The 21,764-nt window shown below is 47.2% G+C and overlaps 1 protein-coding gene across 2 annotated transcripts in view; it reads right to left on the bottom strand.

The window, feature by feature from the left end:
- Window positions 1–17,108, bottom strand: part of Upb1 (ureidopropionase, beta) — a 30,940-nt gene extending 13,832 nt beyond the window's left edge. Inside the window, exons 1-4 of one of the 2 annotated variants that reach the window (XM_005396387.1) lie at window positions 16,926–17,108; window positions 8,432–8,603; window positions 6,207–6,294; window positions 851–945 (exon numbers count right to left, since the gene is read on the bottom strand). In XM_005396387.1, the coding sequence (XP_005396444.1) occupies window positions 851–945; window positions 6,207–6,294; window positions 8,432–8,603; window positions 16,926–17,029 (459 nt within the window). In that variant the 5' untranslated portion in view covers window positions 17,030–17,108. Of the gene's footprint in view, window positions 1–850; window positions 946–6,206; window positions 6,295–8,431; window positions 8,604–8,707; window positions 8,809–16,925 lie in introns of those variants that run through there. The other variant, XM_013520494.1, reaches the window with a different exon arrangement.
- Window positions 17,109–21,764: the final 4,656 nt, after the last annotated feature.

Genomic DNA, 21,764 nt, shown 5'->3' with positions numbered 1-21,764 from the left:
TCAGCAATGAGAGAAAAGTAACCAAGACACCATCCACCCCTTCTTTGAATGTTATGAATTTTTTCTGGTAACAGCTCTATTAAGACATAATTCATGCAGCCTAAGACTCTGCCTGTCTCTCTCTTTCTCTCTGGCAGTGCTGGGGATTGAACCCTGGGCCTCGTGCATGATAGACAAGTGCTTCACCCATGAGCTTTACCATCAGCTCCCAAACTCACTCTTTTAAAGTCTCAGATTCAGTGGTTTCCGTATATTCACAGAATTCTGCAGTCATCACCCAATCTAATTTTGGAACACTTTCATCATCCAAGCGGAAGCCCTGTGCTCATTAGCCGTCACGCCTTCTTTCACCCCTGCCCCCAGCAGCCACGAATTGGCTTTCTGTCCCCTAGAGATTTGCCTCTTCTGGACAGTCCATATAAATGGGATCATATCACATGGATTATGAAGCTTTAATGAAGACAAATCAAAACCAATTTCCAACCCTGCTGAGACAGTGAGTCAGGCTAACGGCAAGCACAGCCGGGAAAGCTCCGGACAAGGACTCAATGTCCCTACTCCTCGAGTGCTGGTTTTGCCCCTCACCAGCCTCAGTACGAAGTCACCCCGAGACCACCCCTGCCTGGGGTATGGCTCCCTTACCTGAAAAAGCCACAAAGGGCTCTTCAGAGTCTGAAAGTCTATCATTTTGCACTAAAAAAAAAGGTGGCAAATAGGCTTATCTCACTCGATAAAGCAAGCACCAAGCAAGTATATTTTCCATGGTAAAGGGTCACATCCCACGGTGTGGCTGTGCCCTGCAGCCTGGTAGGCTCAGCAGCTGCTGTCGGAGGAGCAGTTAATTTCCTACCTTCTGACAGAACCTGGTGGTGAGACCGTCCTCTGCTGACTCGGCAAATTCTGTCCAAGGAAGCTTCTCTCTTGTACAGAAAGCAAATGGCATATCTGCAAAGGGGATAAAGGTCAGATTCTTATCACACGCAGCCTGAGGGGTGCTCTTGGGTCCAGCGGCAGGAGATCACCATGGGGACGGGGAGATATCTTCAGAAATGAGAAAAGGCACTCACAGAATGATGCTACAAGAAGTCTAGCAACTGCTGGATGTGTCCAAGAATAAATGCATTATTGTTCCCATGATTTCTTGCTATTCTTACTAGGAAATTTCACGAAACCCACTGGGTCTTCTTTTTGCCTTTGGGTTGGAGGGTGTGTGTGTGTGTGTGTGTGTGTGTGTGTGTGTGTGTGTGTGTATACGCGCGCACACGCTCTGGGGACTGAGCCCCAGACCCAGCACATGTTAGTTAAATACTCTATCACTCTGCTACATCCTCAGCCCTAAACACATTGTTTTGCTGTTTTTTTCAAACAGTACATATACACGTAGGAGGTGTTTGTTATCCCCACACAAACTGCGTTCAAAATGGCAGTTTCCTATTTGGCGGGGGCAGGAAGGAACACTCTGGGGGAGTACTAAAACCTTTGGCTGTGTAATGTTGTACTAGAGTTCCAGCCACGCCTGGAATACCTGCGGTGCATGGTGTTATCTTTAATATCTCCCAGTATTCTGTGTGAAGCGGTATCTCACTGTATTTAAGAGTCTCCCTTGGGCTGCGGAGGTAGCTCAGGGAGTGGTGTAACACTTGCTTAGCATGCATAGGTGCTGAGTTCAATCATCAGCCTAAAAAAAAAAGCAAAACCAAACACACACTCACTCCTTCTCTCTCTCTCTCTCTCTCTTTCTCTTTCACAGTCTCACCCTTATCCCTAATAAGGTCGAGTACTTTATTACATGTTCCCTGGCCATTTTGGATTCATCTTCTGTGGGCTCTGGTTTATACCCTTTGCCCATTTCCTACTGGGTTGTTTGGCGTTTTTTTCCTGGAGTACAGAGTTTCCTGTGGCCAACTCAGCATAGTTTTTTAGTTCTGCTCCCTCACATGAACCCACATCTTCTGGAGAGATTAGCCTAATGGAAGTTTCTAGATGTCTGCTATCATTCCACAGGCTCTGAACCAGCCAACTTGCAAGGAGCGTTCACAGGAGACTTCATGATGTGGTTGGGTGGTGTCTGGCTGGCCTTGGCATGAGGTTTGTCCCCCATTCAGGGGTCACGATGGTAGTCATTTCCCAAACATGGTGTAGTAAGACCCACAAAGCAGTTGTGATTCTCTTCACACAGAAAGAAGAGAAGCTGTGGCTTCCTAAATCCTTCCAGTTCTTCAAAGCTGCGTCCTAAGACTGGGTAAAAGCGAGCACATCACCAGGGCATCTCCAGGCTCTCAGCTACCCAAGCAAGTTACAGGTGCTGCCAGCAACAGCCCCCAGGGATTTGGTATCAGGCTCAAAAGTCCTTAGGGTCCCTCTGGTGAAGATGGATGAACTATTTTAAGGAAGTCAACAAAAATCTGTTGATAACAAAAATGTTCCTTAATGGCCATTAATTCTCAGCTTTTAGAGCATTAGGAATGACTCAAGCGCCCCCAGAGAATAACATCTACCATGATGATTTCATTTCAAGTGGATAAGGGTCCAAATTTCTGTTTCCATTTTAATAGGTTCTTTTCCTGTTTACACAAATACTCCAACATAGACTTTCAAAAGGAGAGTGTGGGATGGAGCTTGTGGGGCGGCCAGGAACTGCAAAGTCCTAACTTTAGTATTTGAACTGGAAGGGAAGGGGTTCCCATACTCGTGGGCCCAACGCGGAGTAAAGCTCTTGGCTCAGACCTGGCCTTGGCAACTCCCAGCGTTCAGTAAAAGAGGCAAATTATGACCTAGGATGGCTATCCTGGTAGGACAGAGTGCTCAGCTCCACCTGGGGGAGTTTCCCAGGGCCCCACCAAGAAGGTGGTGTAGGTACCCAGTCTTGATAGACGAGCAGGAAGGGCAGGAGTTGGTTAAGCCATCCAATAAGAACTTTTAGCGCCTGTCATGCACCAGGGGTTGTGGTAGCCGTGACAAGTAGGACGGGGGGTGGGGTGGGTAGCGATGGGCAAAACAAACAAGTTAACCCAGGCACCGGCCTCCTGGAGTTTACCGTTTGATGGAGGCAGCGGACAGATGAAGAGTCACACAAACAAGAGTGAGGACAAACATAACAAGACATGGGAAAAACAACACAAATATCACCATGCCGGACCCTTGTTCTCTTTCCTGTCTTGGCCAGAGGTAGAATCCCCTCTGGGGAATCTGACCAGCCTGAAGGGAATGATCCAGAGATACTAATATTGGGATTACCTGAGGGTTACCCCTAAATCGGATCATCCTGTAACGGAGCTCAGTGCATGAGCCCCTTGCACAAACTCAGAGCTCACAATCAGCTTTTTAATCCTCAGTTCTTAAAATATGAGCAGATAATCATAAGGATCAATTTGGAATCAGTAGGGATGGCCAAAGGAACAAAATTTTACTTAATATTAGCATCTTTAGAAATAAGAGAAGATATTGCAATGATGATAAAAGAACAAGATGTGATAAAACAGGGGCCTTTGGCAAAAGAACACTTGTAAATTCAAAACATGACAGCAGAAATGAAAGAATAAAGAAAAGGCTTAAATGACAAATTGGATGAAATTGAGTAATACAAAGAGGTGTAGGAGGAAATGCATAAGAAAACTAGGGAAGTAGTCCAGCATTCCAACTTCTTCTTTTTTTTTTTTTTTGGTATCAGGAATCAAACTCAGGACCTTGCACTTGCTAGGCAAGCGCTTGTGCTGCAAAGCTATATCCTCAGTCCCAACATCTTAACAGTAGAAAAATCAGGAAGAGAGGAGAGAAAAAAAGGAATTAGTGTGAAATAAAAACTAGAGGAGGCCATCGTTTTGGACTAAGGTCCTCCACTGGGCCTCCCCAAAAAACAGACTAAAAATCAAGGTGATATCACTCATGCTAAAGTTCTGTGTTACCAAACAGAAACCAAGTTGTTACGTGACCTTAGGAAAGAGAAATGATAACCAAATCTCCCAAACAGGCCAGTTTCAACTAGCATGACAATGTCATTCCATCTGCTTTAATAATTGCCAAAGAAGAAACTGGGGCCGGGGATATAGCTCAGTGGCATAAGCACCTGCCGGGCAAGTACAAGGTCCTGAGTTCAATTCCCAGTACCAAAAAAAAAAAAAACCAAAACAAACAAAAAAAAACAACTGGATGTCAACCAATCAGTTATTTTTCTAATATTCTGTCTCACTGACCCCACTTTACAAGAAAGGAAACTCTGAAACAACCAATCCTGTCTCAGTTCTGTTCCTACTTAGTTTACACTTTCTCAGTCTGTGAAGCCAACCTCTTTGGCTCAGCTCAGTGGAACACTTATTTGATAGAAAAAGCTTTCTTGATTCTAGAGTCACAAATAAAGCCAAGTAAAACTTCAACTAATTTGGTTTTGTCTTTTGACACAGAAAAGAACTAATGAAATAAAACAAGGACATCTAGACCTACAAAATCTGTTTCTAGAGTGAATGGACGGTGTGAGAATAACAGGGTAGAAAAGGGCACACAATAGGACAGCACTATGAAAGGGGCACACAGTAGGACTGTGAAAGGGGTACACAGTAGGACAGCATGATGAAATTGCAGAGTATCAGCAAAAACAGAAGATCCTATAAACTTTTACAGAAAAGCAAATCACAGACAATGATGGCTCATAAATCTACTGGTTTGGGGCTGGTCAATAACTCAAAGCTTGAAGACCCTAGGGCAACGAGTGCACATTTCTCAAGGAAAATTTCTCAAGGAAATCTAAACCAGAATTTGATACCAATCCAAGCTACCAAGCAAGTTGTAGAGATACATATCGGATTCACAAGGTCTCAAAATATTTACTGCGCTAAGGGTATAAACCCAGAAAGGAAGGGACAGAAACCCCGGAGGAGGACGGAAGGGAGAGCCTTGGATGACAGCTGTGTGGCCAGCAGAGGGGGCAACTAATCCCAGGAGGCATAGTGAGAAGGCTCTGGAGCAGACTGCTTCTCCGAGATGAACTGACTGACTGCTCGATGAGTCTAAACAGGTTGAGGAAACTGCCTGAAAGTGAGGGCTGGCCTAGCGGCAAGTATGTAGATAGAGCAAAAAGCAAACTGCAGGGGAAACAGAAAATGATTCCAGAAAAGACATCAACATTGACAAAATGGCTTGGCAGAGACTGGACGTGCTAGAACAAGAACACACGTGTGGAGCAGCAGCATAAGGCCCAAAGGACCAGCACTGACTTCTTTCATGGTGACAAGTCAACAGATGATGCAAAATTGAAATAGCAGGAAACAACAGCAGAAACAAAGGTACATTCCAGCTAGATGTAATGGTATGTGCCTATAATCCCCACAACTCTGGAGGCTGAGGCAGGAGGATAGCAAGTTCAAGGCCAATTGTGCAACTTACAGACTCTGCCTCAAACTAAAACATTTCTGAAAGGGGGTTTGGAGTGTAGCTTTGTGTAAAGGGTCTGCGTTCAATTCTCAGCACCACAAAGAAAAAAAAAAAAAGTAAATTCCAAAGGAATCAGTTAACTGTTAAAAGTTTGCCTCTGAGGAAAACAGGTACTTTGGTAACAGACCTTGGAGATCAATGTTGATTCTAAACCATACACACATGTAACCTCGATAGAAACTTTAACAGATAACAAAGAAAAAGTATGTGGCACCAGGAACGTATATAGCAGAGAGCTCAACTTTAGAAGGGGAAGTTGGCCAGCTGGCTCTGAGGTGAGGTCTGAAGCGTAGCTGGGTGAGGAGGCCAAAAGCAAATGTTGCCAAGAGCCGACTGGGAGGTAATTAATTATAAAGGCTGAGCAGGGCTGGGGGCGGAGCTCCGCGCTAGAGCATGAACTTAGCACACACAGGCCCTCGGTTTGATCTCCAGCGCTGCACCCTGCCTCCCGCCCCCACCAGGGGAAAAAAAAAAAAAAAATGCAAAGCTGAGGTGAGACTGCTAGTGCCTTAGGCCGGGGCAATGATACAGGGAATGGGAGGTGTGCAATGCACTCAGAAAGATGTGGGAGGCAGAATCAAAAGGACCAAGTGACAGAGTGGGCTGCAGAGAGGGAGGCGGGCCAGGGTTTTCCGTGTTGTTGACAAATAGCCTTTGTGTGGGTGAGAAAAGAAAGGACAAATTTTTAAAGTTAGGTAGCAGACACTGGTGACAATGTGGAGGGAAGACACAAGTGCTTAAACAAAGGCGGCTGAGAAAGCGCCACAAAACAGACTTACTCCACGCTTCCTGGAAACAAATGATATTGACTCCGCACATGGCAGCCACCTCGACAATGGCCTCTATGCGTCTGTGGACGGTAGAGACCTGAGGATTTGAAAAGTGAGGATTAGAACCCATTCACCTCTATTAGTGAGACAGTTTTTAAGTTCATCCCAACATACGTGGAACAATAAACTCCCACCTGACCAGGGGCAAACAGGCTGGAGAGGCTCTGATACCTGGTTCTCTCATCAGACCAAACTCTGCGAGACTAGGTGGAGGCACAGCAGCTCCGGAGGTACCTGGACACCACCTCCACTTCCTCACCTGGCAACGGGGAAACCACCACCTGCCTAGTAGGGTTGCTGAGGTGTCGGGGAGGACAGCTCTGCTTACCGGACGCAGGGTGTGCTAGCACACACATGCTCACACAGTCGCCCCCAGAACTTGCTGCTCCCTCAGCTGGCACAGCCCACCTGGCACCGTCCTGCACTGGAGCTGTTTTGCCTGCCCTGTCTGGCCACTTCCACTGTCCTGCACGAATCCTATCTGCCAACGACTCATCCTTTCGGCTCTAACTCTTCCCATATTGGACTGTGGCACTGGGCGGGAATGTGCCTCTCCCCACATCCAGCCACCCTGCAGGTGTGAGACCTGTCTCCTGACCCCTCTGGGAGCCCTCAGCAGACTCTCCCAGTGTCCTTTGGCGGTCCCTACGGCACACTATTCCCCTTGTGTTGCTACTGGTTCCCGGCTGCCTGTCACTCTCAAGACCCCACAGGCTCCCTAGGTGCAGGAAGAAAGCATCCTTGTCTCTGGGTCCTCAGCACAAAGTCTGGCTCACAGGAGACACTCAGAAGTGACTCTTTGAAGGTAGACTAAAGGCATCAGGCTGGAAACCCAGAGAGAGGCCAAACCTTCTCCAATGCTCTTCCCAAGAGGCCGTGCACTCCAGGCTCCACGAATATTTGCTGCCAGCGTCAGCCATGTGAACACACACTTGCTCAAGCTGGCAATGTGCGGTGCATCTCCAGGCGCTGAGGCCGCGGGGAGGATGACAGCTCCGAGTGGTAGAGGGGCACGTTCACAAATGACAATTCCAGAGAGAAAAGTAAACAGAAGCAGACATCTCTATGGGGCTGGGTGGGTGGGAATGCTGGGTACTGAAAGCGGGGTCTCACGCATGCCTGCCACTGAGCTACAGCCCCAAGCTCCAGACAAACTTCAGTCCAACAAAAGCAAAAGAGGGACCAACAGGAAAGATGACAAGGAACCAGCTCTGGAACCCAAGGGGCCTCAGATTTCTCAAGAACCCCTTATAAGTCTACAGTATTCAGGGAAAGCTGTAGAGAAAGCCACCAAACTTTGAGGAGCTGGAGGAATGTGATGAAGGAATATATAAAACAAACACACTGACGGCATGTAGCTTTATGTAAATACAAAATGCTGTCACATTTATTTACTAACTGAAAGGTCAGAAGTGAACGTCTGTCATATTTCTGTCAACTGAAAGCAGCATCAGCTGACAGCCTTTTTGGTAGAATGCATCTCTACCCTCAGAATTAAGGCAGAGGCATGTGGGACAGTCCTGTGGCAGGCTGCCTTCTGGAAGGCAACTGAGAGGCAGTGCCGTGTGCAAACAGCTTGAGTCGGACGAAAGGGTGCTCTCCGTGTTGGTCAGTGGAACTCTGGATTAGCACAGTGACAGGAATTTGGAAGGGAAGGTGGAAAGAACAGTAGGGCTGACAGGAAGACAGAGCAAGGGTGCACGCAGGAGAGGGAGAAGCAAGTTGGTGATGTAGCTCAGTGGTAGAGCGCTGACCTAATGCATGCAAGACTTCGGGCTCAGTCCCCAGTAGGGGATTGGGAATCTCCCCAGCAAAGCAAAGTACATTGAGCCAGGCACTGTGGTGCTCTTAATTCCAGCATTTAGGAGGCCAAGGCAGGGCGATCACTGTGGGTTCAAGGCCAGCCTGGCCTACACAGCAAGATCTTGTCTCAAAAAACCAAAACCACCAAGCAGACAAACAAATACAACAACAAAACAGAAGAGTGTGAGAAAAAAAAAGAGCCAAGTACACAGGCTAGAGAAAAGTAGGGAAGCCAGGGCAGAAGTGTCTCGGTTGCCCTTTGAGGTGGGACCTGAGGGATTGTGGTGTGTGTCAGCCAGGGTTGTGATGTGTCTAAAACAAAAGGCGAGCCAGTTCCCCTTTTATGTATTCGTGGTCAAGAGAGGCAGCACCTGTTCTGCCACGGGCGCGTTCGTGGAGAGCGGGGTTTTGTTCTGCACCAGCCCCACTCGCACGAGCTGGGGGCATCTCCTCTGCTCCTCCGCTGCCTCAAAGGCATATCCCTGCAGTTCAAAGTCGCCTTGGCAGGCAGCTTCCAGCGCTCTCCTGGGCAGATCGAGCGTCCTAAATGGGCAGGAAAGAAGAAGGAAGAGGATGTCAGTGAGATTTGCTGCCTTTAAGATCCACCCCCAGAATAATGCTCAGAAAAATAAAAATCCCCCACATGCCCTTTGTAATCATTCATCAGGTAAAGAAGAGAGGCGGGGGCACCCCACTGCCAGTCAGAGGGGTCAGGGAACATCTGTGAGTGCATACTATACTGAGCCCGGACTTTGTCTGTGGTCAAGAGGAGGATTTCAGGGAGGTGGTGTGGTTAGGCTTGGCAATGAGGGGGAGTGCGACCAGTCAAGAGGTCAGTGTTTTGGAGTTATTGAGATCAGGGCAGAGATTAAAGTCCCAGTAGTCAGCAGAGAAGAGAGAATCAGTTCCAAAAAAATATTTCTGAACCAGAATCACAGAGCAGTGCGAAGCCTACGAAATGAGGTGGGCTGGGGTAACAGAGACAGGCTCTGGAGAGTGCAACTCAGGAGATGGGTGGGATGGAGGCCAAGCACTGAGACCGTGAGAGGACCCTGTGGCCATTCACCCTGAGGTGAGCGAGTCCCCAGGGATTTATCTTCTGTGGCCTCCATGGCATGTGTGTGCATGCATGTGTATGTCCTATATCTGGTACTGGATGGGCTTGCTGTGGTGTAGGTGTCCAGACCAAAGTCCCAAGTGCCCATCCGAGTTCATGATTTATTAACAAAGGCCACAGGGTTATTTATAAAACCTCCCACTAAGGTGACCATGGGTAGGGCAGCCACGCCTCTGGATACCTGTTGCAACACGGTTCACGGCCCCAGGCCAGGAAGGCCTCACCATCTAAGGGTGAGATGATTATGAAATACCCAGAGAACACATCAAAAATAACCTGACAGCCATTATCTAATAATAATATTTCTCTCCTACTTCAAATCGCTTTCTTAAAGACATTTCTTTCAAAATCACAGCCCTGTCAGCCTAAGCCCCCTGTCGCCGCCCCCTGCCAGGTACTTTCCGTGTGACGGCCCTGACAGCTCCGAGTTCGGTTCCGCCCCTGACAATCAGCCTGCTTTTCAAATAGGTTCCCATCCCTCTGGCAGGTTAGAAATAGCAGCAGTGCCCACACCTCGCCTCCCTTCCTTCCTTGCTGTGACTGCTCACACAGCCCTTGCCCCCTCGTCCAGAAGGCCCCTCTCCAGGCCTCAGCTCCAGGGCAAGTCCTCCCTGGTGGACAGTTATGAAGCTCTCCTGGAGCTCTAAGCAGAGGATGCACAGGCAGTCCAGGAAGAAAGAAAGGTTCTGTGCGTGTTTCCCAAAGGCTGGTGGCCCAGGAGCCAGGTGGCACCCTGGAAGCTGTCTTTTTGTCTCAGTCCTGGAAGAGGTCAAGGCGGGACCAGCCTGGCTACAAGCATCACCTGGAAGATCTCTCCCCAGTGCATCTAGGGCCCACAGCTGTTCTCTCTCTGTCTTTCCATTTATCAGCCCTGTTACTCTGCAATCTCATCTACTTCTTCATCCTCTGTCTATGCTGAGTGCGGCCTTCATCCTGCTTGGCCGAGGCTGTGCACCCCTTCATTCCCAGTACCCCGCGGACCTCATTCTCCTAGGCCTGAGGTGAGGCAGGCCAGGCTTCACTCTAATGAACTGAATGTTTCTTCTTACCTCCCAAATCACATATTGAAATACAAGGCGATGGGGTCCTTGCATGAGATTAGGTTGTATGGATGGGGCTCTCATGCATGAGATTAAGGACCTTTTGAAAGAGGGCTGCTATCTAGGCACAGTGACTAATGTGTCTAATCCAAGCACTATGGGAGACTAAGGCAGGAGGATCACAGGCCGGTTTAAACTCAGCCTGGGCAATTTAATAAGACCCTGCCTCATAATTTAAAAATTAAAGAAGGGATGAAGGTATAGATCATTGTGAAGGCCCTGAGTTCGGTCCCCTGGCCCCCTCAAAGAGTCCTGCTAGGCAGGGCGGTGCATGCCTGTAATCCCAGCTACTTGGGAGGCTGGCTTGAGGCCAGTATAAATAATTGAGAGCTGGGGATGTAGCTCAGTGGTAGCAAACTTACCTAGCATGCCTGAGCCCCTAGGTTCAAACCCCAACACTGCAAAAATAAACATATACTATATACACACAAATAAATACAACAGAGGCCTGAAGGAGATTGCTTGCTCTTGCACCATGTATGGGGACACAGCAAGAAGTCACCATCTAGGAAGTAGGATATGGACCCCTGCGAGACACTGAACCTGCAAGTGCCTCCATTGTGCACTTTTGAGTCTCCAGAATGGTGGGGAACACATTTCAGGGGTTGAAAACCCACCCAGCCTGTGGTACCTTGTTGTAGCAGCATGGAAGGACTAAGATGGACACTGAGCCAGGAAGGAGACACAAAGAAGCCACAACTTACAAGGTGGTCTTCGTGCAAGCCTGTGGCCCTCCTGTGATTCCTGTAGTTGACTTCAGCTGCTCTACCACTGCCCCTGCTCCTGAAGACCCATCCCTCCTGGCCTTATCTCCAACCTCAAGGAGGAAAACCCGTTACTTCCTGCCCTGGCTGCAAGGCACTGGTCTCTCCCTCCTCCCTCTAGGGTCAGGGCAGATCTGGTCCAAGAGCCCTAAGCTTCTGCTTCCTCAGCAACCACTCACTCCTGGAACTTCATCTTTCTCCCACTATTGGCTCTTTACCATCAGCACTTTCAGTCATTAAACTAGAGCTTTGTTGTAAAAGAAACATGCTCACGGGAGGGGCGTTACACAAGTAGAAAGGGTATAAAATGAAAAATAAGTTCCGCCGGAGGCTCCAGACCCAAACTTTAGAGATGGTCCCTCTTAACGATGTTTAGTGTATTCTTCAAGTTTTCTATAGAAGTCCAGGTGTTACAGATATAGTGGTATCAGCCTCTATTTTCTGTTCTTCGACTGGCCTTTTTCACATGGCAATATACAATCACGCTGCCAGGTGTGGTGGCGCACACCTGTAATTCCAGCATTCTAGGAGGCTAAGGCTGGAGATTGCAACTTTGAGCTCAGCTTGGGCAACTAAGCAAAGTAGCAGGACCCCATTTCAAAAATTTAAGTGGAAAGGCATTGGGCTCAATCCTCAGTACTTAAAAAAAAAAAATTAAGTGGAGCTGAAGAGTGACATGACATCATCACTGTCATGACACTGTAGTACAACACAGCACTCATGTTTGTGCTGACGCTGGTGTAAAGAAACTACGGGACTGCACTGTATAAAAGTATACACCAATACACTGATGTACAGTACATAATGCTTGACAACAGTTGACAACTGTTACTGATTTCTGCATGTACTGTATTTTTATTAATGTGTACCTTCTCTACTTACAGAAAAAGTTAACGTAAAACAATATACTCTATCATACCAGCAGCAGCCTCATAAATCTCACGTTTCCTATACCCCGATTGCTTTGAAGCGGCCACATCAAAGGGCTGGGGTGTAGCTCAGGGACAGAGCATTTTCCTAGTATGCGGGATTCCTAGTACTGCAAGAAGATGAGAAGATGCCACACCAAGCAACTGACCTGTGCCACACAAGTTTGCGTAAGCTTGGCTCTGTGATGTTTGCATAGCCTCCGAATCACTTAAGGATGCATTTCTCAGAACACATCCCCATCATTAAGTGACATGTGGCTAGACACTTTGGACATCCCTCTGCCGGCCAGCACACACAGGCCTACGAGATCTGCCATTAATGCTGTCTGAGTGTCTCCCATTAACATACACACAGGTGGGTGAGAGCAAGAGCTCTGCATACCTCCCTCTTGCTCCATGTTCACAGGGAGCTTCCACACGCACTTCCCCTCGGCTCAGCTGTCCCCCTGCCCCTTCTCTGCGCATTCTCTGGCTCCCATTCCCCTCCTGCCTTTCCATCACTTAAGCCAGAACTGCCCTCACCTGGTATCTCTGTAGCACCTGACCCTTTCTCCTGCCCACTTTGAAGTCCTATCACCACATATCCTCAGCTATAGAGCCTGCGCTTTCCCTCACCCTTACAGCACCTAGGTTCTCCAGAATTCCCTCTGGGCCCCGCCCACGTTACAGCTGCTTCTCCTCCACCTGGGATGGCCATCTGCAGCCCAGCTCCCCCGGCAGGCCAGAGCCACACTGCAAAGAGCCATGTCTACCTACAGATCACCCAAGGGTACCTGTAGGGGGCTGAAGTGTGTCCACATTCTAATACCTAAAAACTATGAATGTGACCTTATTTGGAAAGAGGATCTCCACAGATTAATTAAGGTAAGGACTTCAAGTTCATGTCAGCCTGCGTTATCCGGGTAAGCCCTAGCTCCAATGACAAGAATTCTTACAAGAGATACCCAGAGGAGAGACACAGGGACAGTAGGAGAAGGGCATGTGAAGACAAAGCCAAATCCCACTGCCACAAGCCGAACTACATCAGAGCCTAGAAAAGGCAAAAAAAGGTCATCCTGCAGAGGATCTGGAAGGAGCGTGGCCCTGGAGACACCTTGGACTTGAACTTCTGGCTTTTAGAACTGTGCGAATAAATTTCTACTGTTTTAATCTGCTCAGTTTGTGGTAACTGTAGCAGCTTTAGGAACCAAAAAGCACCCAAACCCAGTATCAACCTTCTCCAGGGACGACCCCACCAGTCACCTTGTGGGTCCAAGCCAGAGGGTGGGCACAGCCCTCACAGCTTACACTACCCACTGTCCACTGACCTCCCCGGGGCCTCTGGGCTCCTGCTGTGTCTCCCCCGCAGGCGACTCATCCTTCACCTGCTCTTTTCTAGTTCATTTCTGACACAACTAAAAAGCATGATTCATAAAAGGCTCCCAGCATGGTAAGAATGACGCTCTACTACAGCAGTATGGCACAGAGCCCTCAGGATCCACCCTGGCTACTCCTGCCTTCTCCTCCCTTGGGCATTGCCCATGCCACCCTATGACAATGTGCAGTCCGCTCTCTCGCACAGCGTCCCTCAATGCCATACCCCTGATGTCAGAGGCACAAGCCTTTCTTGCCTCCGAATAAACTTCGCTGTCTCCTTTAGGGTGCAGCTCAAGCGCAGCCTGCCTGGGAAGCCTTCCTGACCGCCCTGAACTCTAAACATGTAAACTCTCTTAGGCTCTGCCTGCATCCTTCTCTCACGATGTAAGACAACTATCAAAAGATGGAAAGCAGGGCTGGAGGTGCGGCTCCGGGTTACAGCACTTGTGGGAAGCCCTGGGTTCAGTTCCAGGGCTGAAAACAAAACAAACAAAACCCAAACAAAACCCAAACAAACGAACAGCCTAGGGGCAGGATCGTGGTTTACTTATCCAAGTATCCCTGGTGCCCAAGACAAAAGTAAGTTACCTAGCCAGGCATGGTGGCGCACAGGTGTAATCTCAGCACTGGGGACGCTGAGGCAGGAGCATCACTGTAAATTCAAGGCCAGCCTGAATTGCACAGGGAAACCCTGTCTGTTATGGTTGATACATTGTGTCAACCTGGGGAGTCTAGAAGCTTGCCTAAGCAGCTCAGCAGTTCTGCCTCCTGGGGTGAAAAGGACATGCCCTTCCTGTTCTAGGATGTGTTCATTGTGTCAACTTGAGAAGTTTAGAAAGTTAATAACTAAGTCACTGAGCAGGGGGCCAGGGTGCTTACTTTGTATTCATCCTGAGCCTCCTATGCAGCAGGAGGGACTGGAGATTATGTGAGTGCTACCACCCCCAGGTGGGGGTAGCCTGCTTATAATATAAGGGAGGAAAAGAGGCTTGTTTCCCCCCTCACCTTTGGTTCGTGCTGCTTTTGCTGTGTTGTGCTGCCGTGAAGTATTGCTCCTGTGCCCTGCTACCCTGCCTTGGAGCCAGCTGATTATAGACTGAAACCTCCACAAACTGTAAACTGAATAAACCTTTCCTTCCTTAATTTCGAGCGTTGGGTATTTTGTCCCAGCAGCGAGAGAAAAGTAACAGAGACGCTGTCTCAAAAAAAAGGGATCACCAAATGTTCATTGAATGAATGACTGCGTCTTGGTTCTGGCCATCTTAGAAACTGACAGTTAAGGTTCCCTGGGGCTTCCATCAGGCTGGCACAGGGCCACCTGGCTCCTTCATTTAGCAAACATCCACTAAGCATTGCTGTGTGGGCAGAGGAAGTAATCCAGAGCAACGTCAGTCGTGTGTGAAGCACAGAGGGAGCCCAGACAGGGACTGAGGACTTCAGGCCCTCACGGCCGTATCCAGATTGGACTCTGAGAAACAGACAGGAGTTTAACTGGGAGGTCATTTAAGTAACAATAAGAATTCATTTTCTCGCTTCAGTTGGGTATCCTGAGCAAGTACAGAGGTTTGCACTTTCGAGATAAAGGCTGCAAAGGCTACATACTGAGTGGAAGAGAATCAAGGAAAGAGGGTAGAAAAAGGGGAGACACTTGTTCTGTTATTGCAAGCCGTGCCCCAGGGGACTGGCAATCACTGGTCAACAGATGCTGGCGAGTGTTTTACCGCCCACTATAATGTCTCCCCATCCTGGAGTTCTCCAAATGCTAATAAAAATCCCTCTCCCACGGCTGACCTTGGCCCTTCTCCAGAATGTGCCCCAGGCAGTCTTACATGGGAAACTTATTTCTCTTTTCCTAGCATTTGATCTTAGCCAAAAGGCCAAGAAGCGATTATTATTTCTCTTTTCCTAGCACTTTTTGGCTTTGCCTTTTCCTGACACCATGATCTTGCTCTGTCTTTTTTCCAGAACGTGCTCTCTTCACCCTTAAACTAATTCCAGCGCTAGAAACTGTAGCTTGAGCTGCCGCTTGCTTAAGACATCTTTGGGAAAAAGCTCAACTCCAAGGTATTTCCCAGGTGACTGGTCTTCAAGGTACAGTGGCAACTAGAATACAGCCTGGGCCCTTTGGGCAGGCCTTGAAGGCTGTCTAGCTTCTCTTTGTTTTTTGGTTTTGTTTTTTTTGTTTGTTTGTTTGTTTTTGTTTTTCTCCGGTACCAGGAACCGAACTCACGACCTTGCGCTTGCCAGGCAGGCGCTTTGCTGCTGAGCTAAATCCCCAGCCCTTGAAGGCTATCTAGCTTCTCTTTGGATATGAAAAAAAAAAACCTTTTCTGACAAATCCCAAAGGCAGCTATTCTACCTTTACCATCCACTAGCTGTGCAACTTCCTCAGAAGCCAGGTGCAATGGCGAACACCTGCAACCTCAGCACTGAGGGAGGCTGAGACAGGAGGATCACAAACTCAAGTCCTGATCCTCCTGAGACAGGAGGATCACAAGTTCAGGGCAACTTACGGAGGTGTGTCTCAAAATAAAAATGGGGAAAGGGTTGGGGCTGTCACTCAGCGGTAGAGCACCCCTGGGTTCTATTCTCAGTACCACCACCACCACCCACACACACAAAAATCCATGGGTCAGGCCTCCCTGCAGGAAGTCCACAGTGGCTGGAACCACTGATTCAGTCAGTTACAGTTGAGCTGATCAAGTTGCTGCTGAAAGGTTACCAGCACAACGTCCTGGAGCAGGCAGTCAAGCTGGATCGGTGTGGCAGGAATTTTAACCAGGAGCTGCTCTAGATCAGAGTTTGCACTTTATTGTAAGCGCCCAGGAAATCCCTCGCACAAAGCAAATGAGTAACCCGGTGTGGTTTACACTTTAAAGAGATCCTTCTGAAAAAAAAAAAAAAAAAAAAAAAAAAAAAAAAGAGAGATCCTTCTGGTGGCCGCAGAGAAGAATGGCCTAAGAAATAGGAGCAGAAGGTGAAGGGTCTTTTCCAGCCTTGTATACCCACTGTCCCTCTGAAAGTCCTCCTGATGCAAATACGACTTCCTAGAGGTGGAAAAACATTTGCACTGAGCTTGGTAGCTAATTCCCCGAGCTTGTGGGTGGCTAGGTTTCCTCTGCCAGTTAGATTCACATTCGGCGGCCCCTACCTCCAAGCCCCACAGTCACGGCAGCAAGTGAGGAGGGGCTGGGACGGGATAAGTAAGGACACCCGCTAGGGGATCTCTGGTCGGTAGCTCTAACCTGGCCAGACACCCCCGGTGCAGGCCCAGCTCTGGGTGGAAGTCGGTCCCTCAAAGTGAGGAGAAGAGCTGTGGTGGCCACAGACGTCTCTGCAGAGTAAAACTCCCTCTCTCTCCCAGTTCTGGGCAGCGTGTGTGAGAATGACTTGTAACCCGCCCTCCACCCTCCTCCGCGCCCCCCCCCCGCCCTGCTGTCACCTCTAGACTTCCCACGGCCCCTGCTTGCTTATCCTAGACTCAAATCACCATTCCCTCAGAACCCTCCAGACCCTGAAGTCCTCCCCTGGTCCCTGGTCCCTGGGACCCACACCTGGCGGCCCTCAAACCCAGCAACTCCACCTCTAAGGTCCCGGACCTGGTCTCCTTGCCATAAAGAATGCGCTTCACTTCTTTCAAGTCTGCGAGTGGCAAGTACTTCTTTAAGCACTCATCCAGCGACTCCCATTCGGCTCCCGCCATGGCTGGAACTGGCAAGCGTCAGCGCCGACCCCAGCTGCCTGCTCCTGTTCCCCTGGAGAAGGCTGTGGCCAGGCCAGCGCACTGGTCCTCCCCTCTATTTGTTTACCAGAGCCACGTGTGGGCACGCCCCCTCCCTGCCCCTCCCTGGCAAGCAGCCAATCAGCACTCCAGGACTTTGTGAGCCCCTCCTCTTGCTCTTCGCACCTCTTTCAACACGCGCTAGGACACGCCCCTTCCCCCGTCTTTTCCGGCACAAGGCCAATCTGAGCTCCGGAGATTCGCCAGTGGAACCGCCCTTTGCCCTTTGCACCTCCCTCAACACGTCTTTTCCTCCCGCCTCCCCGCAGGCGCAGCACAGGTGCTGGGGGCTGTCCTCTTGCTCTGCACTATACCAGACTTGAGTATCTGTGAGCTTGGTATCCTAGGGGGTCCTGGAAGCAACCTTCCAAAGATACCTTGTAAACACAGCAGATTTAAATGATGAGACCTGGAAAAGTATACTGTGCTGCAGAACCCAGGGGAAGAGGTAATTTCCAGCCTAGAAAGAGAAATCACTGAAGGCCTCATGGAAGAAGCTTCACTGCTCAATCAAAACGCCTCCAGCTGAACTTGAACCCCTTCTCTCTGGTCTGATTTTATTTTCTGTACTGCAGGCCTCATTTCATTAATGGCGTTACAGTTCACTCATGTGTCAAGACTTTGGGAGTCATCCTGAAACGCCTTCATTTTCTTTCTTTCCTTCCTCCGTACAATCAGGAAAGGATCTCTGTACTTTTCTACCTGCAGGACTTCTGCACTTATTAAAGGATTAGTGAAGGAGTTGATTTTTAGGGGAGCAAGGACAAATTCGTTAAAGTGGTGACGTCCGAGCTGGATTTTGAAGCAGGATTAGAAAATATTGCTAGCTAGATTGCTGAATCTATCTTTCCATCAGTGACAGTTTATTCATGTGAGGTCATTATAAAACAGTTTCACAAATATAAAACACTAACCTGACAAAGATAAAAAGTTGTGTTAAATTTTTTTTAATATGTGCTTAGTTCAGTTTTTTGTTTGTTTGTTTGTTTTTGAGACAGAGTCTCACTATGTAATCCAGACTGGCTTTGAACTCATTTATGTAGCTAGCCCAGGCTGGCCTCAAACTCACAGGTGATCCTCTTGCCTCAGCCTCCTCACTACTGGGACTGCAGGTGTGCTCCACCATACTCGGTTTAGTTAGTTTATTTATTTATTTATAACAATAGCAGGAGGTTTTCTTCCATAAAGCCTTGATAAGATATTTTAATAAGGAGAAAACAAAACAAAAACAAGTCTTAGTCTCATGTCGCTGTCCACAGATACTCAATGTTCATTAGGGAGATTGGTCTATAGTTCTCTTTCTTGGTTGAGTTTTTCTCTGGTTTTGGTATCAGGGTAATACTTGCCTTCAGAAATAAGTAAGGAGAATTGTTTCCTTTTCAATTTCATTGAAGAGTTTGAGGAGTATTGGTGTTAAAACTTCTCTAAATTTCTTGTAGAATTCTGCTGTGAGTCCATCAGGACCTGGGCTTTTCTTTGTTAGTAAGTTTTAATTCCATTTTCAATTTCATTAACTGATGTTAGGTTATTCAGAATTTTTATATCTTCTTAATTCAGTTTTGGTAATTCATACGTATCTAGGAATCTGCCCAATTCTGTGTTTTCCATCCTGAGAGTAAAGATTTTCAAAGTAGATGTTGAAGATCTGAATTTCTACAGGATCTGTAGTGATTTCACCCTTTTCATTCCTTATTGCATGCATTTGAGTTTTTCTTTTTTTTTTTTTTTTTGATAAGGTTGGCTAGGGGTTTATCAATTTTATTTATTCTTTCAAAGAACCAACTCTTCCATTAATTCTTTGCATTGTTTTCCTTGTCTCAATTGCATTAATTTCTGCTGATCTTTATAATTTCTTCCCTTCTTTGGCTTTGGGTTTGACTTGCTTTTCTTTTTCTACAAGCTTGAGGTGCAGCGTTAGGTTATTTATTCTCGTTCTGTTTTCCTGATGTGAGGGTTCACCACTATAAACTTCCTTCTGAGGACTGCTTTCATTGCATACCATAGATTCTGGTAAGTTGTATTTGCATTTTTGTTTGATTGTACATATTGTTTAATTTCTTCTTTACTTTCATCTGTGACCCATTGGTTGTTCAGAAGGGTGTTACTTAATTTACATGTGTTTATGGAATTTTTGTGGTTTCTTTTGTCATTAATTTCCAATTTCATTGCACTATGGTCAGATACTATGCATAGGATAGCAAAAATCCCCATTAAAATACTAGCAAAGAGAATGCAGCAAATCATCAAGAAAGTCATACACCATGACCAAGTGGGATTCATCCAGGGATGTAGGGATGGTTCAACATATGTAAATCAATAAATGTAATATACCATATCAACAGAGCCAAAAATAAAACCACATTTTTTTTTGTCTTTTGGAGACAGGGTCTTGCTATGCAGTTCAGGATGAACTTGAGTTCACTTTGTAGCCCAGGCTGGTCTCAAACTTGCAAAGATCCACTTGGCTCAGTCTCCCAAGTGCTGGGATTACAGGCATGCACCACCATACCTGGCCTTGATCATCTCAATAGATGCAGAAAAAGCCTTTGATGAAATTAGAAGAGAATCCATATGACCTTGATGCTTGGAGCATTCTCATTCAAGAGGCACAGGTTTAGTGATATAGGATTACATTTCCTTTTCTGCGGGTCCAATCACGCTACTTGGTTCTGCAGTAAATGATATTTTCATAATCCTAACATTGTTAAAAAAAAAAAAAGCCTTTGACAAAGTCCAACACTCATTCATGATAAAAACCCTACAGAAAATTGGGATAGATGGTCTTATGTTTTCTTTTCTTTTTCTTTTTTGGTACTAGGTATTGAACTCAGGGCCTTGCCCTTGCCAGACAGGCACTTGTACCACTGAGCTACATCCCCAGCCCCTAGTGGTCTTTACTTCAATCTGATAAAAGCCATTTATGACAAACCAACAGCGAAGATCATACTAAATAGACAAAAACTGAAAGCTTTCACTCTAAAATCAGGAACAAGATAAGGATGTCTATTATCACCACTCCTTTTCAGTATGGAAACATAGCTAGAGCAATTAGGTAAGAGAGAGAGAGAAAAGAAATAAGAATAGGAAAAGAAGAAGATACATTGTTATTATATTATTATTATTTATTATTATAAATTATTATTATTTGCAGATAACATGGTACTCATGGAAGACCCCAAAAACTCCACCAAAAGACTCCTAGAATTAATTTAAAACTTCAGTGGTATAGCTGGATACAAAGCCAACACTCAAAAATCAATAGCAGCAGGGCATAGTGGTATACACCTGTAACCCAAGCTCTCAGGAGGCTGAGGCAGGAGGACTGCTGTGAGTTTGAGGCCCACCTGGGCTATAAAGTGAGCTCAAGCTCAGCCTGAACTGCATAGTGAAACCTTGTCTCAAAAAGGAAAAAAAAATTCAATAGCATTCCTGTACACACACAACTCACTGAGAGAGAAGTTAGGGGAACCACACTGTAGTGGATTGATAACTGGTGGTCAACTTATAATCCCCAGCTGAACTGAGTAAGCCTGGTGCTGGGTGTGGGAGGCCCACCTGAGGACTGTTGCCAGCAGTATAAGAGGCAGACCTGGAGAAGAAGAAGGAGGCTGTTGGGAGCTGTGGGGAGCTGTTGGTTGTTTTGGAGGGGCTCGTCATGCTGGCTTTCCTGATGAACTTGGCTGTTTTCATCCTCCAAGGAGCTCGGGACCCCATTGGCACTGAGAATGGCTTTGGTTCACTTTGGGGGAGCTCTGGTCCTCACTTTGAGCATTGCTTCCTGGCTGTGGAGGGGAAGATGGTACACTGCCAGCCTCCTGGAAAAGCTTGCTGCGTTGACTTCCCTGATGGGAACTCGGCCATCTTGATCATTGCAGGAGCTCAGGACCTCACTGTTGCTTAGGATGGCTGGGGTACGTTTTGGGGGAGCTCTGGTTCTTCTGAGCATCGCTTCCTGGCTCCAGTGCAGATCTCTCAGCCTGCTAGCACAGATCCTTAATCCTGCTGGCACAGACTTTCTAGATCCCACCACTGACCTTTGGGCCTTCGTAGTGTGAACCAGGCCTACATGAGATATTATTATGGGCTCTGGGCCTCCAGTTGGATTCATGGGAGGCATTGTTATGAGCTCTAGGTATTCAGCTGGACTCATGTAGGACATTATCATGGGCTCCAGCCCCTCAGCTGCATTCCTTTGTCTCAGTGTGTGGACCAATTTCCTGCACGCTTTTGTATATCATTCTTTGGGTGAGTATTATAAGTAATCTTATAAAATATGTGTCCTGTAATATATATTGTTTCACCTTGCAAAAATAACCCCCAAACCAACACACACACCCTTCACAATAGCATACAAAAAATGAAATCCTTAGGAATCGTCTAGCAAAGGAAGTAAAAGGTCTATACATTGAAAGTTACAATACTCTGAAAAAAAGATCAAAGAGGATTTCAGAAAATGGAAAGATATTGCTTGCTCATGGATAGGAAGAACCAATATTGTGAAAATGACCATATTCCCAAAACTGTTATACAGATTTAATGCAACCTCATTTAAAATCCCATTAACATACCTCACAGATGTAGAGAGAACAGTCCTGAAATTCATTTGGAACAAGAAAAAACTTAGAATAGCAAAGGCAATCTGGGCCAACAAAGGCAA

The sequence above is a fragment of the Chinchilla lanigera genome, unplaced genomic scaffold (assembly GCF_000276665.1).
Source record: "Chinchilla lanigera isolate Chin_1 unplaced genomic scaffold, ChiLan1.0 scaffold00054, whole genome shotgun sequence".
Lineage (NCBI taxonomy): Eukaryota > Metazoa > Chordata > Mammalia > Rodentia > Chinchillidae > Chinchilla > Chinchilla lanigera.
Note: the sequence above shows the minus strand (reverse complement) of the source record. Positions and strands in the feature narration are given on the sequence as shown.